General features: G+C 39.2%; 1 protein-coding gene across 2 annotated transcripts in view; it reads right to left on the minus strand.

Moving 5' to 3' along the window:
- EEIG2 (EEIG family member 2) overlaps positions 1-22,254 on the minus strand; it is an 81,709-nt gene that overhangs the window by 13,598 nt on the left and 45,857 nt on the right. For both annotated transcript variants that reach the window (XM_024230761.3, XM_024230753.3), the window contains exons 4-10: positions 19,841-19,957; positions 15,510-15,556; positions 7,525-7,628; positions 3,985-4,080; positions 3,663-3,852; positions 3,443-3,570; positions 2,593-2,662 (exon numbers count right to left, since the gene is read on the minus strand). In XM_024230761.3, coding sequence (XP_024086529.1) covers positions 2,593-2,662; positions 3,443-3,570; positions 3,663-3,852; positions 3,985-4,080; positions 7,525-7,628; positions 15,510-15,556; positions 19,841-19,957 — 752 coding nt within the window. The remainder of the gene's footprint in view (positions 1-2,592; positions 2,663-3,442; positions 3,571-3,662; positions 3,853-3,984; positions 4,081-7,524; positions 7,629-15,509; positions 15,557-19,840; positions 19,958-22,254) is intronic.

The raw sequence follows: 22,254 nt of genomic DNA on the forward strand, positions 1-22,254 counted from the left end.
TAAAATATACTGGTTAAGTACAATGGGATTTGGACTCAAAAAGACATGAGTTTTAATCTTGGTTTTACCACTTACTAGTTTTAAGGCCTTGGGCAAATTACTTCTTCTTCTTCTGTTTTTTTTTTTTTTTGAGACAGTCTCATTCGGTCGCCCAGGCTGGAGTGCAGCGGTGCAATCTTGGCTCACTGCAGCCTCCACCTCCTGGGTTCAAGTGATTCTCCTGCCTCAGCCTCCCAAGTAGCTGGGATTACAGGCGCCCGCCACCACACCCGGCTAATTTTTGTATTTTTAGTAGAGATGAGAGTTTGCCACGTTGGCCAGGCTGGTCTTGAACTCCTGATCTCAAATGATCCACCCGCCTCAGCCTCCCAAAGTGCTGGGATTACAGGTGTGAGCCACCAGGTCCAGCCTAAAATTACTTCTTCGTATCTTTGTTTCCATTAAAAAAACACCAAACTAATTGTAGTATGTTGTGAGCACTGAAAGATACTACTACATAAGAATTGAATAAAAAATATATATGTACCTGTGCCTGGCACATAACTAATAAATGCTCAATGCTACCTATAGTTGCTATATGTTTATTATGATATAATTATATATTATAATTACTATACTTATAAACTCATTCTATTTGTTACCAGGAGTATTTGTATTCATCATATTCACCTTGGAAGCCCCCCACTTATTTTTTATTCTCCCAAAGTCTCTCTTCAAGTGTGAACTCTGAGGTCCTGTTTCTGTTCTCTCAAACTTCCCTCTAATTCTCTCTATTACAGTATTTATTATAATGTTATGACTTTTAGTTTGTCCATCTCATCTGTAAAAAAGAGTCAGTAAATATTTTAGGCTTTGCGGGCCACAGAGTCTCTGCCGCACCACTCAGCTCTGCTACTGTAGCGTCAAAGCAGCCGTAAACACTATACAAATAAACAGGCATGGTTGTGTTCCAATGAAACTTTATAAATACAGGCAGTAGGCCAATTTGGCCTACGGGCTATATAGCCTGCCAGCCCCATGTGCTAGACCATAAGCCAGCAGAGGGTAAGAGCTGGGTCTTTTCTACTTGCATCCTTACCCACAAATTGGCCCAAGAAACAGTTACTGAATTTAATAAGCAGATGAGTCAATCAAAGATCTAAATAGTGTTACATCTTCTGTAAATCCTTTTTCACATTACTCCCTGAAAGTAGCTTTATATGTCTCTCTCTTACCTACTTATGATATCTGATTGTAATTAATTGTTGATGTAGGTTTTTCCTGTTACTCTATTTTTGAGCCTTGTAATGTGCTGGACAAATGGGAGGTACTCATTAAAATGAGTATTAGTAAAAGAAATGAATGCAAAATCCTTTTAGGTTTTGACCACGAGAGAATACAGTAACTGTCTTGGTTCAAGGGGCTCCCCGCCTGCAACTGTGACTCACTCTGTAGCTGTGCAGAGACTCTACATAAATATGACATGGAATGGAATTAGGAGTGCACAGAAGTGTGGGGAGCAGGTTGTTAAGCAGCAAGGGAGTGATTAGAATTCCTACACTGTCCTTGGTGTCTGTGCTCCCTATTATCTGCTGCAGTGCTGATAATCAGTGGTAAGTTTGGCAGGTGACTTTTCTTCATCTGCATCTGAACTAGCAAAATGGTATTTGGTTTTTCAGAACTTTTCTTTTTTTTTATTATTATATTTTAAGTTTTAGGGTACATGTGCACAACGTGCAGGTTAGTTACATGTACATGTGCCATGTTGGTGTGCTGCACCCATTAACTCGTCATTTAACATCAGGTTTATCTCCTAATGCTATCCCTCCCCCCTCCCCCCACCCCACAATAGGCCCCGGTGTGTGATGTTCCCCTTCCTGTCTCCATGTGTTCTCATTGTTCAATTCTCACCTATGAGTAAGAACATGCGGTGTTTGGTTTTTTGTCCTTGCAATAGTTTGCTGAGAATGATGGTTTTAACATGTATGGCAGTTGGGTGGAGAGAAGGAGAGTACAAGAAAGGTTAACAGCAGCTTAAGTTGCTCAGTGGCTGTGTAACTGCTCAGAAAAGATAAGACCATTGACTGAAAATGTAATTTTGCTTTGCTCTTCCTAAAATATCAGACTAGCGATGCACAGTGGCGCATGCCTATGGTCCTAGCTACTCAAGAGGCTAAGGCAGGAGGATCACTTGAGCTCAGGAGTTTGAGGCTACAGTGATCTATGACTGCACCACTGCACTCCAGCCTAGGCAACAGCCCTGTCTCTAGAAAATAAATTAATAAAAAATTAATGTTTTAAAAGACTAAGAACTCTTTTCTAAATGTCCTTTTATATTGCAACTTTCCCAATGGTCTACTGGTCCTTGACTAATACACTTTAAAAATACTTCTAAGGAAATTAAAAACTAATTTATAAAATATAATGTCAAACATACCCAGAATTAAGGAAACTGAGAGCTACACTAAGAGCTGTAACTCTTCTCATGTAACTACTACTATCTGTGTTTCCTAGCTTCAGCCTAATACAAACTTTGCAACCATCATCCTCTACTCATGATTTTTTTAAAAAAATTAGTCTATATTTTAATAAGACACTATTTGTACTACTTACCTATTTGGAAGATGATGACTGCCAAAGGTTGTACTTCCCCCAGGACCCACAAATAGCCTTAGTCCTTCTTCTGCAATACACATTTAAAATGTTGTTACATTACAATTATTAGACTGTTGTCAAATAGTATTGATATTGTAATAATATTTTACAATTCAGTTTATTAGATAAATAAACAACTTAAAAACCAAAGTTACATACATGTTTTAAAATAGGCAATTTAAAAGATACTCTAAAGGTTATTTCTCATCAATGTTTCCAAAGCTCTTTTTCTTTTAACTGAGTAATGGAGATAGCTCTTCCTACAAATTTCCAAAGTAAGGTTTAATTACTTCTCTTTACACCCAGCTATATAATGAAAATAAGTCCATTGTTAAGTGCTTTCTATTCACATCAACATGAGTAATTATACCTTTCAAATTGGTGGCATACAAATTTTCAGTTTCAGTGAAAATTCTAAGGAGGGAATGAAGGATTCCATTATTCACTATTGTTCTAAGACCACCTCCAAATTACAACAGTGGCTTAAAGCACTTATAACAAAAGCAGATGTAGATACCTATCATTAGGTATACGAACGTTGTAGACATCTAGGCATAATTAAAAACACAATAAATGTTTTATTTAAAATTGATCACTTTTAACTAAAATTTGTTCTTTTTCTAAATTCAATATTCATTCTCATTAATAAATGAGCTATAAAGTTATCTTGAGATTTTTACAGGCATGAAATTCACTATACAAATATGCAACAGTCAGTATCATGATGTTCTGAGCCTCTTTACTGCTGACTACACAGATTACAAAAACCTGGATTGCAGGAATCTATGCTTAACAGTTATCTACACACCTTCCGCACTGGAATCTAGGCTGAAGTCTTGACTTTGTAATATTTTCTCTACAATGTCATCTGCATCCACCCTGGTGTCATCAACTCGCTTCAGCTGAGATTCTACAGAATCTTGTTTCACTGGGCATCTTTGAAAAGAATTACATTTTTTCCTTTTTATTATGTTATGAAAACAAAGTTTTTTAAAAATTAAAATTTATTCTTTAAACTAAAAGGATACCTGCTGAGCTTTTCTGAAGCTGTATCTTCTTTATCAGCTGTATCAAGATTTGGCTCAGCAATTTTCTGCTCAATTTCATCACATGGCTCTAGAATACTTTCAACTCCTGTTGATGTACTTCCCACTGAGGTATTTCTCCTGTGGCAGAGCTCAGAGAAACTAGATGACCGGGAGTGACAGGTGCTATACCCTGTCAGAGAAAATCACCTTGGATATAATACACATATCAAACACTCTGCAATCTGACATCGTTCCCCCACATCACAAAAGTTTCAAGTCCCTTTGGAACAATAAGGAATTCAACTTCACTGTTAGCCTCTACCTGATACTTTTGACTGCTGGCTTGCATAGCTTGATGTTCTAGAATGTCCACAGGCACCAAGTTCGTCTGGAACAGAGGCACTCTTTGCTGAAAGATCTGTAATATGTCATAACATGATGTCATTCTTATTGCCAAAAAGTTAATGGTCAATTTGTATTCTAATCTGCAGACTTTATAAACTCCGCCAAGTTCATTATCAAAACAATAAGTTACAAAATGAGGGACATCCTTTTAAGTCAGTACAATGGAAACAACTGTATTGCAAGATATACAAAGTATTTAAATACCTTAGTTTGCTGAAGAATTATATTTTTCATAACATTAAAAAAATTATTTCGGTCCTTTATTAGTTCAGTCTGTGCAATAAACTCCTGTTTTTCAAAACATTTAACAGCACTCTATCTTAAAACTGCTATAGTTTTAGTGTTCAGTATTTCTCTAATAAAAATGACTCAGATGTATTCTTATAAATGTTCACAAAATTGGTAGGTTTTAGTGTGGTTTCTAAGGAAATACTGCTTCCTTAAAAATCCATCACAACAGCAAGCTAAAGAGTACTCTATTACTTTAATGTTAGTGTTGCTAGTGCTAGGCTATAATTTGGGCAATGTCTGTGGCTTAAATCAACACAGCATGGGATGTAGCACTGAGAATAAAAGTTCTTAAGAAAGTGATTATAGTATTCAGATTCAAAGTAAATGTACAAAAGGCAGTGTCAAAGCCATTTCTAATAGTTTCTGATCATGTGTATGTTCCAGGTGCCAATCATATATTTTCAGAACCAGGCTTCTTCCAGAGAATGCAGAACTGTGACCATTTTCCCTAGGGCACAATCATATTTGGAAACAAGAACTGTTTTTAACTTAGAAGCAGAAGGAAAGCAACTGAGTAACATAGCTATTATAGCAGCTATTCTATAAATGATACTGCATGTAGTTGGACCAACAAATGCTGCAAAACAAGGAAAATACTGGAGTAACCTGGTCCTTCTGCAAAGGCTTCTCATTTCTGGACAGAGTATAAGTGGCCCAAGCATCTCTACAGTGCTCCAAACGCAAACATTCAGCAAAATCTGAACTCAAAAAGTTGGTTCATATCGAGTTATGCAGCGCTCTTTACTTCTGGGTTTGGCCCAGATCTTAAGTCATCCACATATCTTCTGGTTTCCAAAATTTATTCATTCAATCAATATTTATTAATATTTTACCAAGTCAGGTGCCTAATGCTGTACAAGATATAGGAAGTACAAAATAAATAAGACAAAATACATGCTTAGAGTTTAGAGGTGGAAGCAAAACTTATACAATATGGTAAGTACAAAAATACAAGCACCAAAAAGCACCTATTAAGAGCTCCAAAGGACAGTGCATCTGACACAACCTGGTAATGGGGGAAAGACCTCACAGAGGAGGTTAACCCCAGGACTTGAACAACGTATGGGAACTCCTGAGCTAGATGAGCAAGGAAAGGCACCGGGAAGAGCATGCCTTCTTTGTAGGGAAGCAGATCATTTGGAAAAGTTGGCATATAGGGTAGTGGAGTATAATAACTGAGGGAAAAGAGGCCAGAAAGATGAGTAGATGGCTGTTGATGAAGAACCTTCTATGAGTTTAAAGAAGAAAACAGTTCAGTGGCTTTAAGAAAGGGTGTGACATGATCGAATCTACATTTTGGGAAGAACACTTTGGCAACAGGATAAACAGGGGGCATAAGAGTGAAGGTTTTCATAATCCAGCTGAGAGTGAGAGATGTTTCATAGGCACAAATAGCAGGACTCAATAAGAAAGCAGAAGTTTGTGTCAGGAAAACTGAGGTAGAAAAGACAGGAGGAAAAGGTAGGAAGACTTGTGCTAGATGTGTGGAATTAGAGACACCTGAGGATGCCTATTCAACAGTCACTCAACATCTACTGTGTCCCGGGCCTTCTGCTCGGGATACAGAGATAAATAAGACCTGATCATGAAGAACTTAGTTAGACTCTGGCTGGGTAGAAAGAGAAACAGATGGATTTCAGTGTTACATTTGGTATGAAGTGGACCTTTCCCCAAAGCATTTGATCACATTTACATCACACAATCACATTTACATTTATGTGATAGATAAAGCCAAGGGTATAGATGGTATTGCTCAAGGAAGTGAGGGGACCAAACCTTGTGGAACATCAATATGTAAAGGGAAGTTGGAGGAAGATGAAGAAGCCTCTAAGAAGCTAGAAAAGGAAAGGTCAGAGAGGTAGGAGCCAAGGGAAGAGAAAGCATCAAGAATGAATAACTGGCCATCAGATAAGACCAGAACAAATGTCCACAGGACTTGACAATCATGTATCTGGGGATAGCAGCAAGAGAGGGCAGATGATGGAAGCCAGATTGCTAATGTGTTTAGGAATAAATGGACAGTATATTCTTTCTAGAAGTTTCGCTATAAGAAGTGTGTGGTACATATATCATCTCTTGCTGATCTCTTTCTCTCTCTCTCTCCACACACACACACACACACACACACACACACACAGAGAGAGAGACAGATGTCTCTCTATACATTTGGGGCGGAGTGGGGGAAGAGAGAGAGCATATGAGCACATGCGCCAGCCTGCTGGAGCCTAAGGAAGTGCAGTAGATAGAGAAGGATGTAGGGCTAAGGAGTTTTTGTTTTCATTTGTTCAATACGAGAAAGAATTCAGAATATTTACATGCTGAAGAGAAGGAGCTAATGGAATGGTTACAAGTTCCCAAAAGATCCACTGATCCCAAAACAGGAAATTTCAGTCACCATTATTTATAAGAAACCAAATATTTGCATATTTTAAAAGGTAGTGAAAGGGTTAATTATATCACTTCACCTTTCCCTTCTTTCAAACAATACATCCTGTTCACATAATACTGACGAAAGAAGGAAGCTCCTAAGTCCTTTTCCTCCTGCAACCTTGACATTATCCCCACCACCATGTTTTTACTTCCGGAGCAGATTCTGACTGCTGCCAGAAGTGTGTCTGGAAATGTGGATCTCAAGGTGTGGTCAGGGACTAGCAGCATCAGCATCTTGTGGGAATGCCTTAGTAATACAAAACTTCAGGCTCTAACCCAGATGTACTGAATCAAACACTCTGGCTGCTGCCGCCAGCAACCTGTGGTTTCACAAGCCCTACAGGTGACTCTGATGCACACTAGGGCCTGAGAACCACTGACAGAGGGAAAGCGATTCATGGAAGAGAAGCGACACCCGAGAGGCAGAAGTTGCAGGGTAACGGAATGGGAAAAATGGAAAAAATCCTGTAGTACCTGTTGTACCTGTGGGGAGTAGATGCATACAGTGAGGGGAGTGTCATTGTAACATCTAGTTTTTAATCTGTCAGAGCACAATACTTTAGACAAAATAAAGCACTGGATCAGCCAAGAATTACAAAATTAAAACTGCTGATTCTTATTGGCCTGTTTCAAGTCAAATACCCACACAATTTTAAATGTGGAAGGGCTTTGGGAATTTTTAGGGCATCAAGTAGTCTCTCAGAAATTAAAAAACCAGTAAGCCACACATCCATACCTGCTATTCCAAGATGCACTTTGAGAGTCTCTCCACCTTTTCTATCTTCTTGCAAAGATTCAGATTCACCAGCAATTGGTATAGACATTGAAGTGGAGGGAGGCCTGTAAATAAACATTTACGAACTGGAGTTGTGGGGGAGCCTCAAAGTTTACAATACTGTTATTGATTGGTGAGCTTAGTAAGCCTTGGCATAAACTGCTTGGTGATGTTGTCACCCTTTGAGGGTGAAAGTAATAAAGATCAGCAAATAACGCATAAGCGTCTTTTCAAAACTTGAATAAAATTCATAAGAGAAAAAGGTGTTTTTTTTTTAACACATAACAAGAAAAGGGCATTGTCTCCACAGAGTCCTAAAAAGAGAGGCCTCTGTCAGTGTGAACCCAGCACTGGTCAAGGGAGGGTTGCTCTAACTGTCAACTCAGGACGGCACCTTTCAGCTGAGGAAGGCAGTGCCAAGCCCTTTTGAATCAGGCTGGGAGGAGAATGCCTCGTGCCTCCTGCTTCAGAGACTGTGCTCCCTGGCTGGCTCCACTCACTTCTTAAATAGTATCCATGGTTTTATCTTCTACTTTCATCTCTGTAAACAGTTCACCTGCCCAGGGAGAGTCTACAGAGAGGCCCAGTTGTTTAGATTTGTTTTTTGGATTGGATTCTCTGGGAGTAGTAATGGACCTATTTTCATTGGTTAATTCATACTCCTATTCCACATAAAAGCTGTGAAGCAAGGAGGGGTAAATTTAATTTCTAACAGTTTTTTTTTCTTTAAAAATTTTTGGCCGGGTGCAGTGGCTCACGCCTGTAATCTCAGCACTTTGGGAGGCGAAGGTGGGTGGATCACCTGAGGTCAGGAATTCGAGACCAGCCTGGCTAACATGGTGAAACCCAGTCTCTACTAAAAATACAAAAATTAGCCGGGTGTGGTGGCATGCATCTGTAGTCCCAGCTACGTGGGAGGCTGAGGCAAGAGAATCACTTGAACCCGGGAGGCAGAGGTTGCAGTGAGCTGAGATCGCGCCATTGCACTCCAGCCTGGGCGACAGAGCGAGACTCCGTCTCAAAAAAAAAAAATTTTTTTTTATTTTTGTAGATACATAGTAGGTATATATATTTATGGGTTACATGAGATATTTTGATACAGGCATGCAATGCATAATAATCACATTAGGGTAAATGGGGTATCCATCACCTCAAGCATTTATCCTTTCTTACAAACAGTCCAATTATACTCTTATTTTTTACTTATTTATTTCGAGATAGGGTCTCGCTTTGTCACCCAGGTTGGAGTGCAGTGGCGCAATCATGGCTCACTGCAGCTTCCACTTCTCCAGCTCAAGTAATCCTTCTGCCTTAGCCCCCCCCAGTTAGCGGGGACTATAGGCACACAGAACCATGCCTGGCTTTTTTTCACATTTAGTAGAGACTTTAAATTTTTTTTGTAGAGATGGGGGTCTCCCTATGTTGTCCAGGCTGGTCTTGAACTCCTGGGTTCAAGCAATCCATCTGCCTCAGCCTCTCAAACTGCTGGGATGACAGATGTGAGCCATGGTGCCCAGACTCTTTCAGTTATTTCAAAATGTACAATAAATTATTGTTGACTAGTGATCCCATTGTGATTTCTTTTTAACATAGGGATTTTTATTAGAAAACATCCCTAACCTTTTAAAAACATTTTTTTTTAGAGACAGGGTGTCATTATGTTGCCCAGGCTGGTCTCTAACTCCTGGTCTCAAGTGATCCTTCCACCTTGACCTCCCGAAGTGCTGGGATTACAGGTGTGAGCCACCATGCCCAGCCAATCCCTAACCTTTTGAGGCTGATATTGCAGAGGAAAACCACATCTTCCTGGAAACTATCCCTTGGTGACCAGAGATAAAACAGGGAGCTGGTTGAAGGAATCAGGCAGCTAACCTGCTTTATGGCAATTCTTAAATTCTTACCCTGTTATTCTTAATGGAGTTCTCAGACTACTCGGATTCTTGGGGATAGAGACATTTAAGATTGCTATTAAATCTATTGCATTTATTGACTATTTCCAGCCTAGGATCTCCTAAATTCTAGACTTACATATCCTATTGAGACGCTTTCAAGTATTTGTCCTACAGGTACATGAAACTCAATATATCCCCAACTAAACTCATCTTTCCCAAAACTGTTTTCTTCTTGTATTCTCTCTGTAAATGTCATTGCAATCCACAAAGTCACCAAAACTAGAATTATGGATATCACCTCTGCCTCCTTCCTAATAACATTTTCCCATGTCCAATCAATTTCCAAATCTCAGATCCTCATTTAGTATTTTTCCTATTCATCATCTCTTCTCCATCTCCACTAATTACTTGAGTTTTGGCCTTTGTACCTTTCTCCTGGCTGACTGCAAGGGTCTCCTTGCTGGTCTGCCAATCTCTACTCCATGTTACCATCACTGTGGTCTTTCTGAAACTTGCTTCTGAACATGTTACTCTCTTATTTAAAACCTTTCCATAGCTCCTTCGGCACAAAACTCAAATCTCTTAGAATTTGCAGTCTGGCCTAGACCTGCCTCTTCAATTACCAACAGCTGTATTTTCTTTTTTCTTTTTTCTTTTTTGAGATGGAGTTTCGCTCTTGTTTCCCAGGCTGGAGCGCAATGGCGTGCTCTCAGCTCACTGCAGCCTCCGCCTCCCAGGTTCAAGCGATTCTCCTGCCTCAGCCTCCTGAGTAGCTGGGATTATAGGTGCCCGTCACCATGCCTGGCTAATTTTTGTATTTTTAGTAGAGACAGGGTTTCGCCATGTTGGCCAGGCTGGTCTTGAATTCCTGGCCTCAGGTGATCCGTCCACCTTGGCCTCCCAAAGTGTTGGGATTACAGGCGTGAGCCACCACGCCTGGCCTGTATTTTCAAATAATGTAAAATAGCTTTGTGGGGGAAAAAAAAAAACACCCTGCATTAAATATTTCATGGGAAAAACTAATATACAGAAGAAACACAAAGAATGGAGCCTATAGTCATAGTCATTAATCACTGATGGCTGACTCATGCCTGCATGTCTAAAAATTCTTACCCTTTTAATGGGGCTGGCAGCTCTCTTACCTCCCTGGACAACTCAGTCTTGTTGAATAAATAATCACTGAGTGCTTGCCATGTGCCAGTTTCCGTTCTATTACCCCTTTTGTTCTGAAAACGCTTTTACATCCCTCATCTGAAATCACTTAATGTGGATCAAGCATAGAAAAAGAGATGGGATTACTTTAATTTGATTGCTTTATAGTAATGTTAAGAATATGTGAAAAATGACCTCATAAAATGACAACATTACCTACCTGACATTTCTTAAATACTCAATGCCCTGTAACGATGGCATAAACTTGTGCACACTGTTTTCTCTCCTAGGGTGTCCCTACCTACCTCCTGTGCTCAGTAAATTCCTAGTCATCCCCTAAACTTAGCTCAGTGTCCCCTTCTCAGTAAAGATTTCCCTGGCTTTGAAAGAACTGTGGCTAGGGATCCTATCCTGTGTGCCCCAGTGACATTGTATGCTGTGTGCCTGTCTCCCACATAATCAGTGAATCCCTTCAGAGCAGGGGCTGGTCTTTTCTAGCTTGTTAAGTCTTGGCATGTGGCAGGCAATCAATACACATGTACTGAATGAATGACTGCATCCTGGGACCCTGGAAGAATTAATTCCTTAACCTCTTAGTCTCAATGTCCTCACTCAAAAATATGGATAATATTTATATTACAGAGTTGTTTTAAGAATTGAGAGACAGTAACATTCGTGAAATCATTTTCACAAATGATAATTTCCTTCCTTTTGGAGTATGAACGCGTCAGAACCTTGCTATTCAAGAGACTTATATCACCCCTAGATCTGCTTTGCCACCAGATTTCCAAATGCAAGCTGAGTATACACTTTCTCTCTCAAAATATCTTTTTTCTTTATTAGCGCTTTTCAGAGTGAGTTTCATTCTTTTACAAGAGTTGGTGGGTATTTAATGGGTTGTAGAGAACTATGCAATAAAGTTTAGGGTAGGTGGTTAGGCTGACTTACCAGCTGTCTTCTTCATAAATTCTGGCCTTATAGTATATAATTGGTGCTTCAGAAGAATTATACAATCTATGTCACAGATCTTCTGCTCAGAATATATTAAAACTAGGATTTAAACTTGAGACTAAGGATCTGCTGTACTCTTGTTTCTCAAGTAAATTTAAAACAATTTATATCATGAAAAATTTAAAGATAGACAAAAGGAGAGAATAGTAGAATGAAGCCCTCCAGCAGTTATTTACATCTTTGTTCTGGACAAAGATATTGAGCAAAGTCACGCAATTGCTCTGTTACTCGGTTTCCTCATTTGTACAATGAGAACTTGGATTACACCGACACTTTTAAAACTGGTTTCATGATCTCCTTTAGGGACTTCTGGAAGTAGGTAGGGGAGTGTGCTCAATGGAAAATCTACTCTTATCTTACCTAAGTTGGAGGGGATATAGAGTAAAATTTTATATACTAGGATTCATAATATATTTGCTTTATTTTTGAGACAGGTCTTGCTCTGTCACTCAGCCTGGAGTGCAGTGGCATGATCTTGGCTCACTGCAACCTCAGCTTCTTGGGCTTAAGGGATCCTCCCAACTCAGACTCCTGAGTAGCTGGGACTACAGGCGCACCACCACGCCTGGCTAATTTTTTAATTTATTTTTTGGTAAAGACGGGGTTTCACCATGTTGCCCAGGCTGGTCGTGAACTCCTGGGCTCAAGTGACCCACCTGCCTTGGCCTCCCAAAGTGTGGGATTACAGGCATAAGCCACCGTGTCTGGCTTTCATAATATATGTGAGCAAAGGATTTTGTAGCTAAATAGTCTAAAAAACAATCACTGGATTAGACAACTTCCAACATTCTTTTCAGCTCTAAAGTAATGTGATTTTACATATTTGACATATATTTAAATATAACTTGATAAAACTAATTTACTTTTTACATCAGTAGTTAAAATGTTTTTCTATTCAGTACATATTCAGTATGTGCAAGTGTATGAATGTGTTAGAATTTCCCCTTTTTCAATGACATTTGAACAATTTCAAAGAGAAAAGAAAAACTACTGAGGGTTTGATTCTCTCGAAAAATACTTTTATGTATTTGGAATTAGGTAATGTCTGCTTATTTTTATGAATTACAAAAGTCTTTCTCTGTAAATATAAACTCCAGATTGTCAGAATTAAATTTATGGAGATAATATAAAACATTACATGATCTACTTTCAAGCTCTTCAATATGTGAGTTTAAGTAGACAGAAAAGGGAAGAGAAAGGGCAACAAAGGGAATATCCATAAAAAGTTTATGAGAAGGAATGATCAATTTATTTTCTTCTACTAAGTTTTGCTGCTCATTTTCTTATTTTACCCTAAATCTTACTCCACTAGAAAAACAGTTACCTGAGACACCAAAAATAGTATAGCAATATTGGTTTAATCCCAAGAAAGCAGAAAATAAAGGAGTCAGGAAACCATGGTTTATGAGAAGACAGCACAGGAAGACTAAGTTATAGGAAGATGTGTGGTTTTAATCAAGAATTGATTTTTTTTTTTTTTTTTTTTTTGAGACAGGGGCTTGCTCTGTCACCCAGGCTGGAGTATAGTGGTGCAATCTTGGCTCACTGCAACCTCCACTTCCCAGGCTCAAGCAATCCTCCCCTTAGCCTCCCAAGTAGCTGGAACCACAGGTGTGCATCACCACGCCTGATTTTTGTATTTTTTGTAGAGTGATCCTCCTGCCTCAGCCTCCCAAAGTACTGGGATTACAGGCGTGAGCCACCGCGCCTGGCCAGATGTTGCTTTCTAAGTTACAGCTCTTAAAAACATGAAGTTGATACATAGGGAGGTAATGTTTTCTTTAGTTTTCTATGTGTATTTTTCTCAGATATTTCAATGATATCAATGAACTTTCATTTTTAATCATTAAGTGTCCTCAAGGCTGCTGACAGGCAATCCTGCGTTTCCCTGTTCCTTTCACGCTCACTCTCTGCGAGGACTTCTGCACACCTTCTCCTTTCTTCAAACCCCTTCCTCTATCTTCCCTGTCCTTGCTTTTCAATGAGCACTTTGTTTCCTATTTCACTAAGAAATCTGAAGCAACTGGAAAAGAACTTCTATATGCTTCCATTTCTCCTCTACCTGCATCAGTAGCCATGTTCTCTGCCTTCCTCCCTCCAACAATCCAAGGGTGCTGTTCTAGCAACAGTCCCTTTTCTGGATCATCAGTTTTTCCCTCTTGTTGAGCCAATACTATCGGTACTCAAATATGCTATATCATCTTCCATCTTAAAAATGAACAAAACCTGCCCTACTCCAAATCCTCTCTTTACTTATGACCCCATCTTTCTGTTCCTTTTTTATAGCAAAACCCCTCATAAGAATTGTTTATACTCACTGTCTCCAATTTTTCTCCTCCCAAACTCTCTTTAACCCACGCTCAAAAGGCTTTAGTCTAAGGGCATTCTACCAAAGTGCCTGCCAAAGTCATCAACGGTCTCTATACTGCAAATTCCAAGGGTCAATCCTTAGTCTTCATTTTCTGAGACCCACTCCAGCAGCGTGTGACGCAGGTGCTTATTCGTGCCTTTCTAAGGCCGTTTCTTCATTTGGTTTTCAGGACAGGACTCTGCTTTGCTTTCCTCCTCTGATCACACTGGTGGTTTCTTTGCTCATTCTTCTTCCCAATCTTCCCGACCTCTAACACGCTGGGGTGTCCCCACCTCAGTTTCTGGTCCTTTTCCATTTCTACTCGTTCCCTCTAGTTATTTATTCAAGTTTCATGGCTTTAATTACTACCTGTATGCTGATGATGTAATAATTTCCAAACTTCTATCTCCTGCCCAGATCTCCCCACTGGACTCTAGTTGATCTATCCACCAACTGCCTACTTGACATGCCCCGCTGGATGTTAAATAGGGATCTCCAATTTAAAACGTCTAACACCCAAGCTCCCAATTTGTTCCTCTTGTCTTTCTCATCTCAACAAATGAGAGCACCATTCTTCCAGTTACTCAGGCTCAAAACCTTGGATTACTGAAAACAGCCTTTAATCTACTTATTTGTGTCCCTGTCCCCTTTGTTACTCCTACAGATTGTCTATTCCCTATCTAGCAGCCACAAGTCAGATAATTTTACTCCTCTGCTCAAAACCTCCAATAGCTTTTCTATCTCACTCAGAGTGTGAGTGGCAGTCCTTTTTATAATGGCCACAAGACTCCTTATCATCTGACCTCATCTCCTATCACCCGCCTCTTCATTCACTCTGCTTTAGACCCGCTGCTCTCCAGGCAGCTACTTGAACGTGCCAAGAACACTTCTCCCTCAAGGTCTTTGTCCTTGTTTCCTCTACCTCAAATACTCTTTCCCCTAATGCCGGTGTGATTTGCTTCCCACCTCCTTCAGGTCTCTACTCAAATATCATCTTTACTGGGGGGGGCCTCCCCTGACTACTATATATAGAATAGCAACACTTCTCTTCACGATGGCCCTCCCATCCTTTTTCTCCAAAGTGCTTATGACTGTTTGTATATTATATATTTACTTGTTAGCTTATTGTCCATTTTCCTGAATATAAGCTCCAGGATGGCAGGGACTTAATCTATTTTGTTCACAGCTGTTTCTCTAGTATCTAGAATATGGCCTAACACATGGTAAGGCACTTAATAGGTGTTTATTGAAGAAATGAATATGTTCACAGAAGCTATATTAAAAATTTTTGCTTATATAATTTTACCCAAAACCTGAAGATGATGAAAGACCTATAGCATTAATAATTTAGAGTATGGAGAACTCATTTGGTAATAGGTAAACATAACTTCTAAGAGGGTCAGGTCAGTCTCCCAGGGAAGAAACTATCCCTTAACTGGTATTTTCCTATAAGCACTACAAAATATTAATGTAAAAATTTAAACAAATAAATCTTTCTTATACTTTTAGATACATAATCCATTTATTGGGTATCAACTTACGTTTTAAAACATGGGTCACCAGACATCAGTTGCATACTGATCAAAACCTAAACATAAAAAAAGAAATATCACGATTATAAAAAATTATAAAATGCTTCCTTCACAGCACTTAGTCCGATATTTTCTATTGGGAAAGCATTAAATAAAATGATTGTTGAATTGGGTTATATCCATGGGAGGCTGAGGCAGGAGGACTGTTTGAGCCAAGGAGTTTGAGGTTATAGTGAGCTATGGTCATGCCACTGCACTCCCGCTAGGCAACAGAGCAAGACCCTGTATCTATTAAAAAAAAAAAAAAGAAGTGGGTTCTATTCAATATTCAATTACTGCTCCATATAGATTAAAATCATTTTTAACATTCAAAACCTCAAAACTGCAAAAATCAGAATGGAAATAATGGAAACAAATAGCAATAATAGTTCACCAGTAATAATCCTGTGGGGGTGTGGCTGTGCTAATCTATCTGTCTTTACTCCCAAATTCCTGTGGTACCTAAGTGTCTGGTAATGTTTTCCTTCAAGTTGCCACGTTGATGTTTCAAGGGATGCCAGCTGGTGGCTTCTAAGAGTAAAAAGCTTCTGGCCTTTGTTCCAGCTTTAGATCAGAATTTAAAGCTTTTTTTTTTTTTTTTTTTTTTTAAATTCTTGAGATAAGGTCTTGCTTTGTCACCCAGGCTGAAGTGCAGTGGTGCTATCACAGATCACTGCAGTCTTAAACTCCTGGGTTCATGATCTTCCTGTCTCAGCCTTCTGAGTAGCTGGGACTATAAGACGCCATGCCTGGCTTTTTCTTTTTTTTTCTTTCTTTTTTTTTTTTTTTGCAGAGATGGGGTCTTGCTTATGTTGTTCAAGCTGATCTTGAACTCCTGGCCTCAAGTGATCCTACTGCCTTGGCCTCCCAAAGTGCTAGGATTATAGGTGTGAGTCACTGTGCCCAGCCAGGATTTAAAGCTTTTCAAATATTTTCTAAGATGCTGCTATTCTCTAGTTGCTGACTACCTTTAACAGTCAGTCATAGGACCTCTTTATGTTCTTATGGGAATAATAATGATAATGGTAATAGTAACAACAACATTAACAACAATCATGATTTGAGAATTCATTATGTGCCAGGCATAAGCTATGTGTTTAATATGCATTATTTCCTTTAATTTTCAGTATTCCTAGGAGAGAGCAATTATTTTCATTTTAACCTCAGGGAGATTAAGTGATATTTTAAAAACCAGATAACTAGTAAAGGGCAGAGCTGAGATGTGATCCCAGGGCTGCACATAGCAAAATTCATAGTCTTAATGAATACAAGAATATGTACATTGTTGTATGTTCTGCAGCTAATGGATGACATGTATCTTATATAGCCTTATTTCATTCCTATCTCCTCATCCCAGCACCTCCATGACTATTTTTTCTCTTTAAATGCCAAATCTATCCTGCTGCACTGATTTCCTCATCATCTCTTCTTTCATAGAACCCTGAGGTCTGCTTTCCAACTCCATCAAAACTGCACTCTTGAATATCATGGATGTCTCAAAAAGGAGATGGAGACGGCACATACAGCTTTAAGGAACTGAATAGTTAAGTAGAACAGAGATGTGGGACAGTAGTTGGAGAAGATGAGAGGTTAATTTTTGTCTTTTTTTATAAATATGGGAGACAGTGGAGCTGTTTCTTTATATGTTGATGAGGATAGTTCATTCGAGGTAGAGATGATGAGAAGAGGGGATAATCTAAGGGGTAAAGCTCTTGATTAGGCAAACTTTGGATTCCAGAAGCCAAGAGGAAGGACTGACTTCTGACAGGAGAGGGGACATGCCATCCATTGTAACAGGAGACAAAAAGGATAAGGCGGGAGAGGCAGGTAAAGTCTATGATGGGAAGATGAGGAATTTGAGTTTAATGGCTTCTGTTTTCTCAATAGGATAAGGCAAGGTCAGTATCTGAGAGCAAGAATAATGTGTTGGGATACGAGGAGAAAAAAGGTATGAGACAGAATATCTAAAATTGAGAAAGGAAGCATATGAAGGAAGTGGAGTATGACTGCCAGATGGCAGTGAGCATGGCTTTAGTAACGGCAGCTAGTCTGGTTGTATGATTCTCTTCAGCAATGCTCAGCATGCAAGGGTAGATATTTAATAACTGAGTTAACAAAAGTTGGGGATTATTCAGACAATGCAGGGAGACAGGGACAGAGGAGCCAGGAGTATTTTTTTTTTTTTTTTTTTAGAGATGGGGTTCTCACTATGTTGCCCAGACTGGTCTCGAACTCCTGCCCTTATATAAGGACCCATGAAATTTAAGCTGGATAGACAGGGAAGCAGAAGCAAGTCAGGGCTGATGGATAGTGGGAAAGTGGTAAGGTTAAAGATAGCTAAGTGAGTAGGAGACTAAGAGGACTGGAAACATAAGGGATAGTGGTAGGAGGAAGAAAACTTCAAATTGAAATTTTTTTGGGGGCGAAGTTTCTAGGAGTAAAAAGGTCTAGACTCTAGAGTGTGACCATGGGAGTAGGAACTGAGATGAGGAGGAGGAAAATATTGCTGGAGACAGGGAGTTTAAGGAACTGAGAAGCCTTAGACTCATAGAAGATCAGCTATCAGGAGAGAAAATATAGATAAGATAGTCCACAGGGCTAGCTCGCCTGCACAGATGGTGAAGCTATGGAAAAATGATGACCTGAGAAGAACTATAGAGAAAAACTGTGAGCCAGGAGCTAAGTCATCAATGGATAGGAGCGAGAAGGTACCTAAGGGGTCAGGAGATGGCACAGATTAGGAAAGGAGAGAGTGTTATGACTGAATGGCACGATCTTCAAAGAGCATTTTTTTTTTTTTTTTGTAGGACAAAGTGGGAGAGACAGTGTGGAAGGATGAATGGGAAGCCAGAAGGAAACTACTCCATGAGTTGGCTCTTACGAAAGTGAGGGCCTGAAATTAAAAAGTTATTTCAACTTCCAATGATAACACTGTCATTCTGAGAAGAATTATCCATCTTTTCATGTAAGAAATACGAGGAAATAAGAACCCTGATCAGGCAGCAGAAGATATGCACTGTGGTCCCAGCTCTGCCACTGACTACTTTTGTGAGATACTTTAGTTTCAGCTCTTCATCTATAAAATGTGAATAACAATCTATCCTCATCTGTCTAATCCTGTTCATCTCATGGAGATATGGGCAAGTGCTTTGAAAACTTTTTAGAATTATAAAACCACAAAACTATGCAATCAAATGATGTATACAGAAGTTTATATTGTGATACTTTTCTAATTTCTTCCTTGTCTTCTGAACATTTTCCTTCCCATATCAACTCGCTGTCCCACCTTTCTTTCCAGCTGCTAAATTTGTGTGAGGGTTACAAAAACCACTTTATGCATTGGACTGGCCATAATAACCATTTTACACATTTTCGTATGTTCAGAGCTTAAGATTTGTTGCAAAAAAGTTTGAAAACTGTAGAGTATAAGGTAATTCTTTGCTTCACTAACTTTTGAACACCAGTTTTTACTCAGAATTATTTTCCTTTCTTATTAGATAACTTACCATCATGGGGTAACCTAACTGAAACACTGCAAAAGGTCTATCTAATGGGGTTTCCCAGGTGCAAAGTACTTTACAAATATTTTCTCAATTAATCTCATTTAATACTACAATTAACTCTATGAAGTATACATTTGTACTCATTACTAGAGCACATAGCTCCTGACGGTACTTGGAAAAAGCCGGGCAGATGCCCAGAAGTGGGTTCCATCTGTCACTTCACTAGTTTACAAGAGAACCCAGTGGCTTCTATGTACCTATCACAGCTGCTCTGTACATCACCTTATGGGAGCTACAAACATTTTAAGGTATTCATTTAATTCATCATGCTCCTTCCTCCCAATGAGCTCTTATGTTGCAGTGGTGTATGTATTCTCTGAATGTTCAAAACATCAAAGAAAAACACCTTAGGACCATGAAGGTGAACATTTGTTACTTTTCACTGCATTTGTGACTTAGATGGGGTTTTTCCCTAAGTGACGAATACTTCAGTGGTATGGTCAGTTTACTATATCAGCATTGATTCACATCTTGTCCTAAGCATATGTGGACAAGTATTTAAAGGCAGATAATCTTATTTAAAGTTTTTTTTATTTAAATATAAATAAAAAAATTTATTTATATATTTTTTAAATATAAATTTTATTATATTTTAAATATAAATTTAAAGGCAGATAATCTTATTTAAAGGCAGATAATAAGCCTTTAATTATTTAAAGGCTTATTTAATAAGTCTTTATTACTTATTTAAAGGCAGATAATCTTATTCTTGACAAGTAAATCCTGAAACGTGCTTACTTTAAGAATGGAATTATCCTGTCTTGTATTTTTGGTATCATAGCCTTCCAGTAAACAGCGGCGAGTGGTATTTCCTGATCCAGCAAACTCTGCCAGGTTTAGATCTGCAAAGCCCAGCTATGAAAAGAAAGAGAATTATATTAATAGACTATCTAGTAGGCTTCTATCATATGCTCCTGAAAATAAATATTCAACCCATACCCTAGACAGGTTTTCTCCAACTTCATTTATTTGCAATTTCTGACATCTTAATACCTGTTCTATTATTTGCTTTGTGTTTTTAAATTGGTTCACCTTTTATATGAATTTATTTATTCTACTCTTGTGTTCAGCAACAGGATCTTTGAAATCAGATTTGATGTGGTAAATATATTTTTTCTATATACATTAAAGAATATATATTACTGTTAAAGTAAAAATAATGTACATCAAACAGCTAAAATCATTGCAAGTAGTGGTATTTACATCACCCTGTGGGAAATACTAGCAAACCAAGAGTGATAATTTGCATACACATAGAAAAGAATGATTAGACTCTTCTCTCCCTATTCTGGGTCCGGTTCTATGCCAAGTTAACCACTGGTGAAGGCAGATAGTTGCAGGTTATTAAGTTTTCACTCCCCATGCAAGAACTGGAGTGACTTCAGTGAATCACCTATTTTCTTTGGTACCAGTGCCTTCTCTTTCACTACCTTCCACGTTTGCCTTGCTGATCATCCTTGAACTGAATCTCTCTTTATGAAACCTAATTCCTCCCTTTCTCAGAGCTCTGCCCCACATCAATCCCCTCTGCTGCTGTCAGAAGTTCAGCTCAAACCTGTTCCTTCTTGTTATTACTGCCCAGGTTCAGTCCCCATTTTCTGCAGCTGCCAAAGGTTGCCCTATAGTCTTTCCTCTGTTGTTGCTCAACCCTGTCTCTCATTTCCATGTGGTAGAACAAATCAACCCCATTATATCATTATATCATTTTTTGAGCAAGCTAAGTCTATATACAGTCTTTTTATTAACAAAAAATGAATTGAGTTGCAACTTATTAAGCATATTTCCATAAATATACAATAAAAAGTATTATACATTTCAAAAACTGCTGTGATTCTAAGTTGTTTCCCTTAGGGTTTTAAAACACACAGTGGGCACATATAAATGGCATTCAAGATGAATATTTTAATTGCAGGCTGGAGCATTATTTTAATAGCTTTTAATTGGTACAAAAAGAATGAAGAATAAGAACCCAGAGAGCAGCTGAAGGGCCACAAGCCCCAAATGCAATAAGTCAGACACACATCAGGCAGGAGTAATATCCACCTAATTTGCACATGGTTACTCTTGTCTTATTGCCTCTCTTTTTTTTTGAGATGGAGTCTCGCTCTGTCACCCAGGCTGGAGTGCAGTGGCACGATCTTGGTTCACTGCAAGCTCTGGCTCACTGCAAGCTCTGCCTCCTGGCTTCACGCCATTCTCCTGCCTCAGCCTCCCAAGTAGCTGGGACTACAGGTGCCCACCACCACGCCCGGCTAATTTTTGTTTTGTATTTTTAGTAGAGATGGGGTTTCACCGTGTTGGCCAGGATGGTCTCGATCTCCTGACCTCGTGATCCGCCTGCCTTAGTCTCCCAAAGTGCTGGGATTACAGGTGTGAGCCACTGCACCCAGCTGTCTTATTGCCTCTCTTAGAGGGGCAAAAGATCAGCAGAAAAAGCTTGGATATGTCCAGGACAAAGCCATATCCAACTGGGCATGTGAATACTTACATGACTGATCACACATTATCAGTGCACCCTATTATGATTCATACATTATCCTTCTCGTTGACCCTCCAACATCGCTTTCTCATCCTCACTCTCTGCTGATGACCTTACTTCCTATTTCAATCGGAAAATTAAAGCAATCAAAAGAGCACTTAACTTCCATAAGCTTTTACTGCCAGTGACATCCACTCACCTACCTGCATCTGTGCCCACATGCTTGCTTTCCCACTTACAGTACTGTCTGAGGCCAACCACTCTCCTCTCGCCCACTCAAGTTAATCACTTCAGTTATGCTTTCTGCTCTTGTGCATTCTAAAATTTCCCTTCTCTGCTGGATCGTTCCCAAAACCACACAAACATGCTGGATTTTCTCCTACTTTAATGAACAAAAGAAAACAAAACAAAACCTCACCCTTTGTCTCTCTCCAGGCTATTGAACCATTTTTCTGGCCCTCTTTACAGCAAAATTTCTTGTAAGAGTTTTTTTTTAAATTTTATTTTAAGTTCTGGGGTGCATGTGCAGGACGTGCAGGTTTGTCACATAGTTTGCTATGGTGATTTACTGCACCTATCAACCCATCGCCTAGGTATTAAGCCCAGCATGCAATAGCTATTTTTCCTGATGCTCTTGCTCCCCCCGCCCCCTCCTGACAGGCCCCAGTGTGTG

The sequence above is a fragment of the Pongo abelii genome, chromosome 1 (assembly GCF_028885655.2).
Source record: "Pongo abelii isolate AG06213 chromosome 1, NHGRI_mPonAbe1-v2.0_pri, whole genome shotgun sequence".
Classification (NCBI taxonomy): domain Eukaryota; kingdom Metazoa; phylum Chordata; class Mammalia; order Primates; family Hominidae; genus Pongo; species Pongo abelii.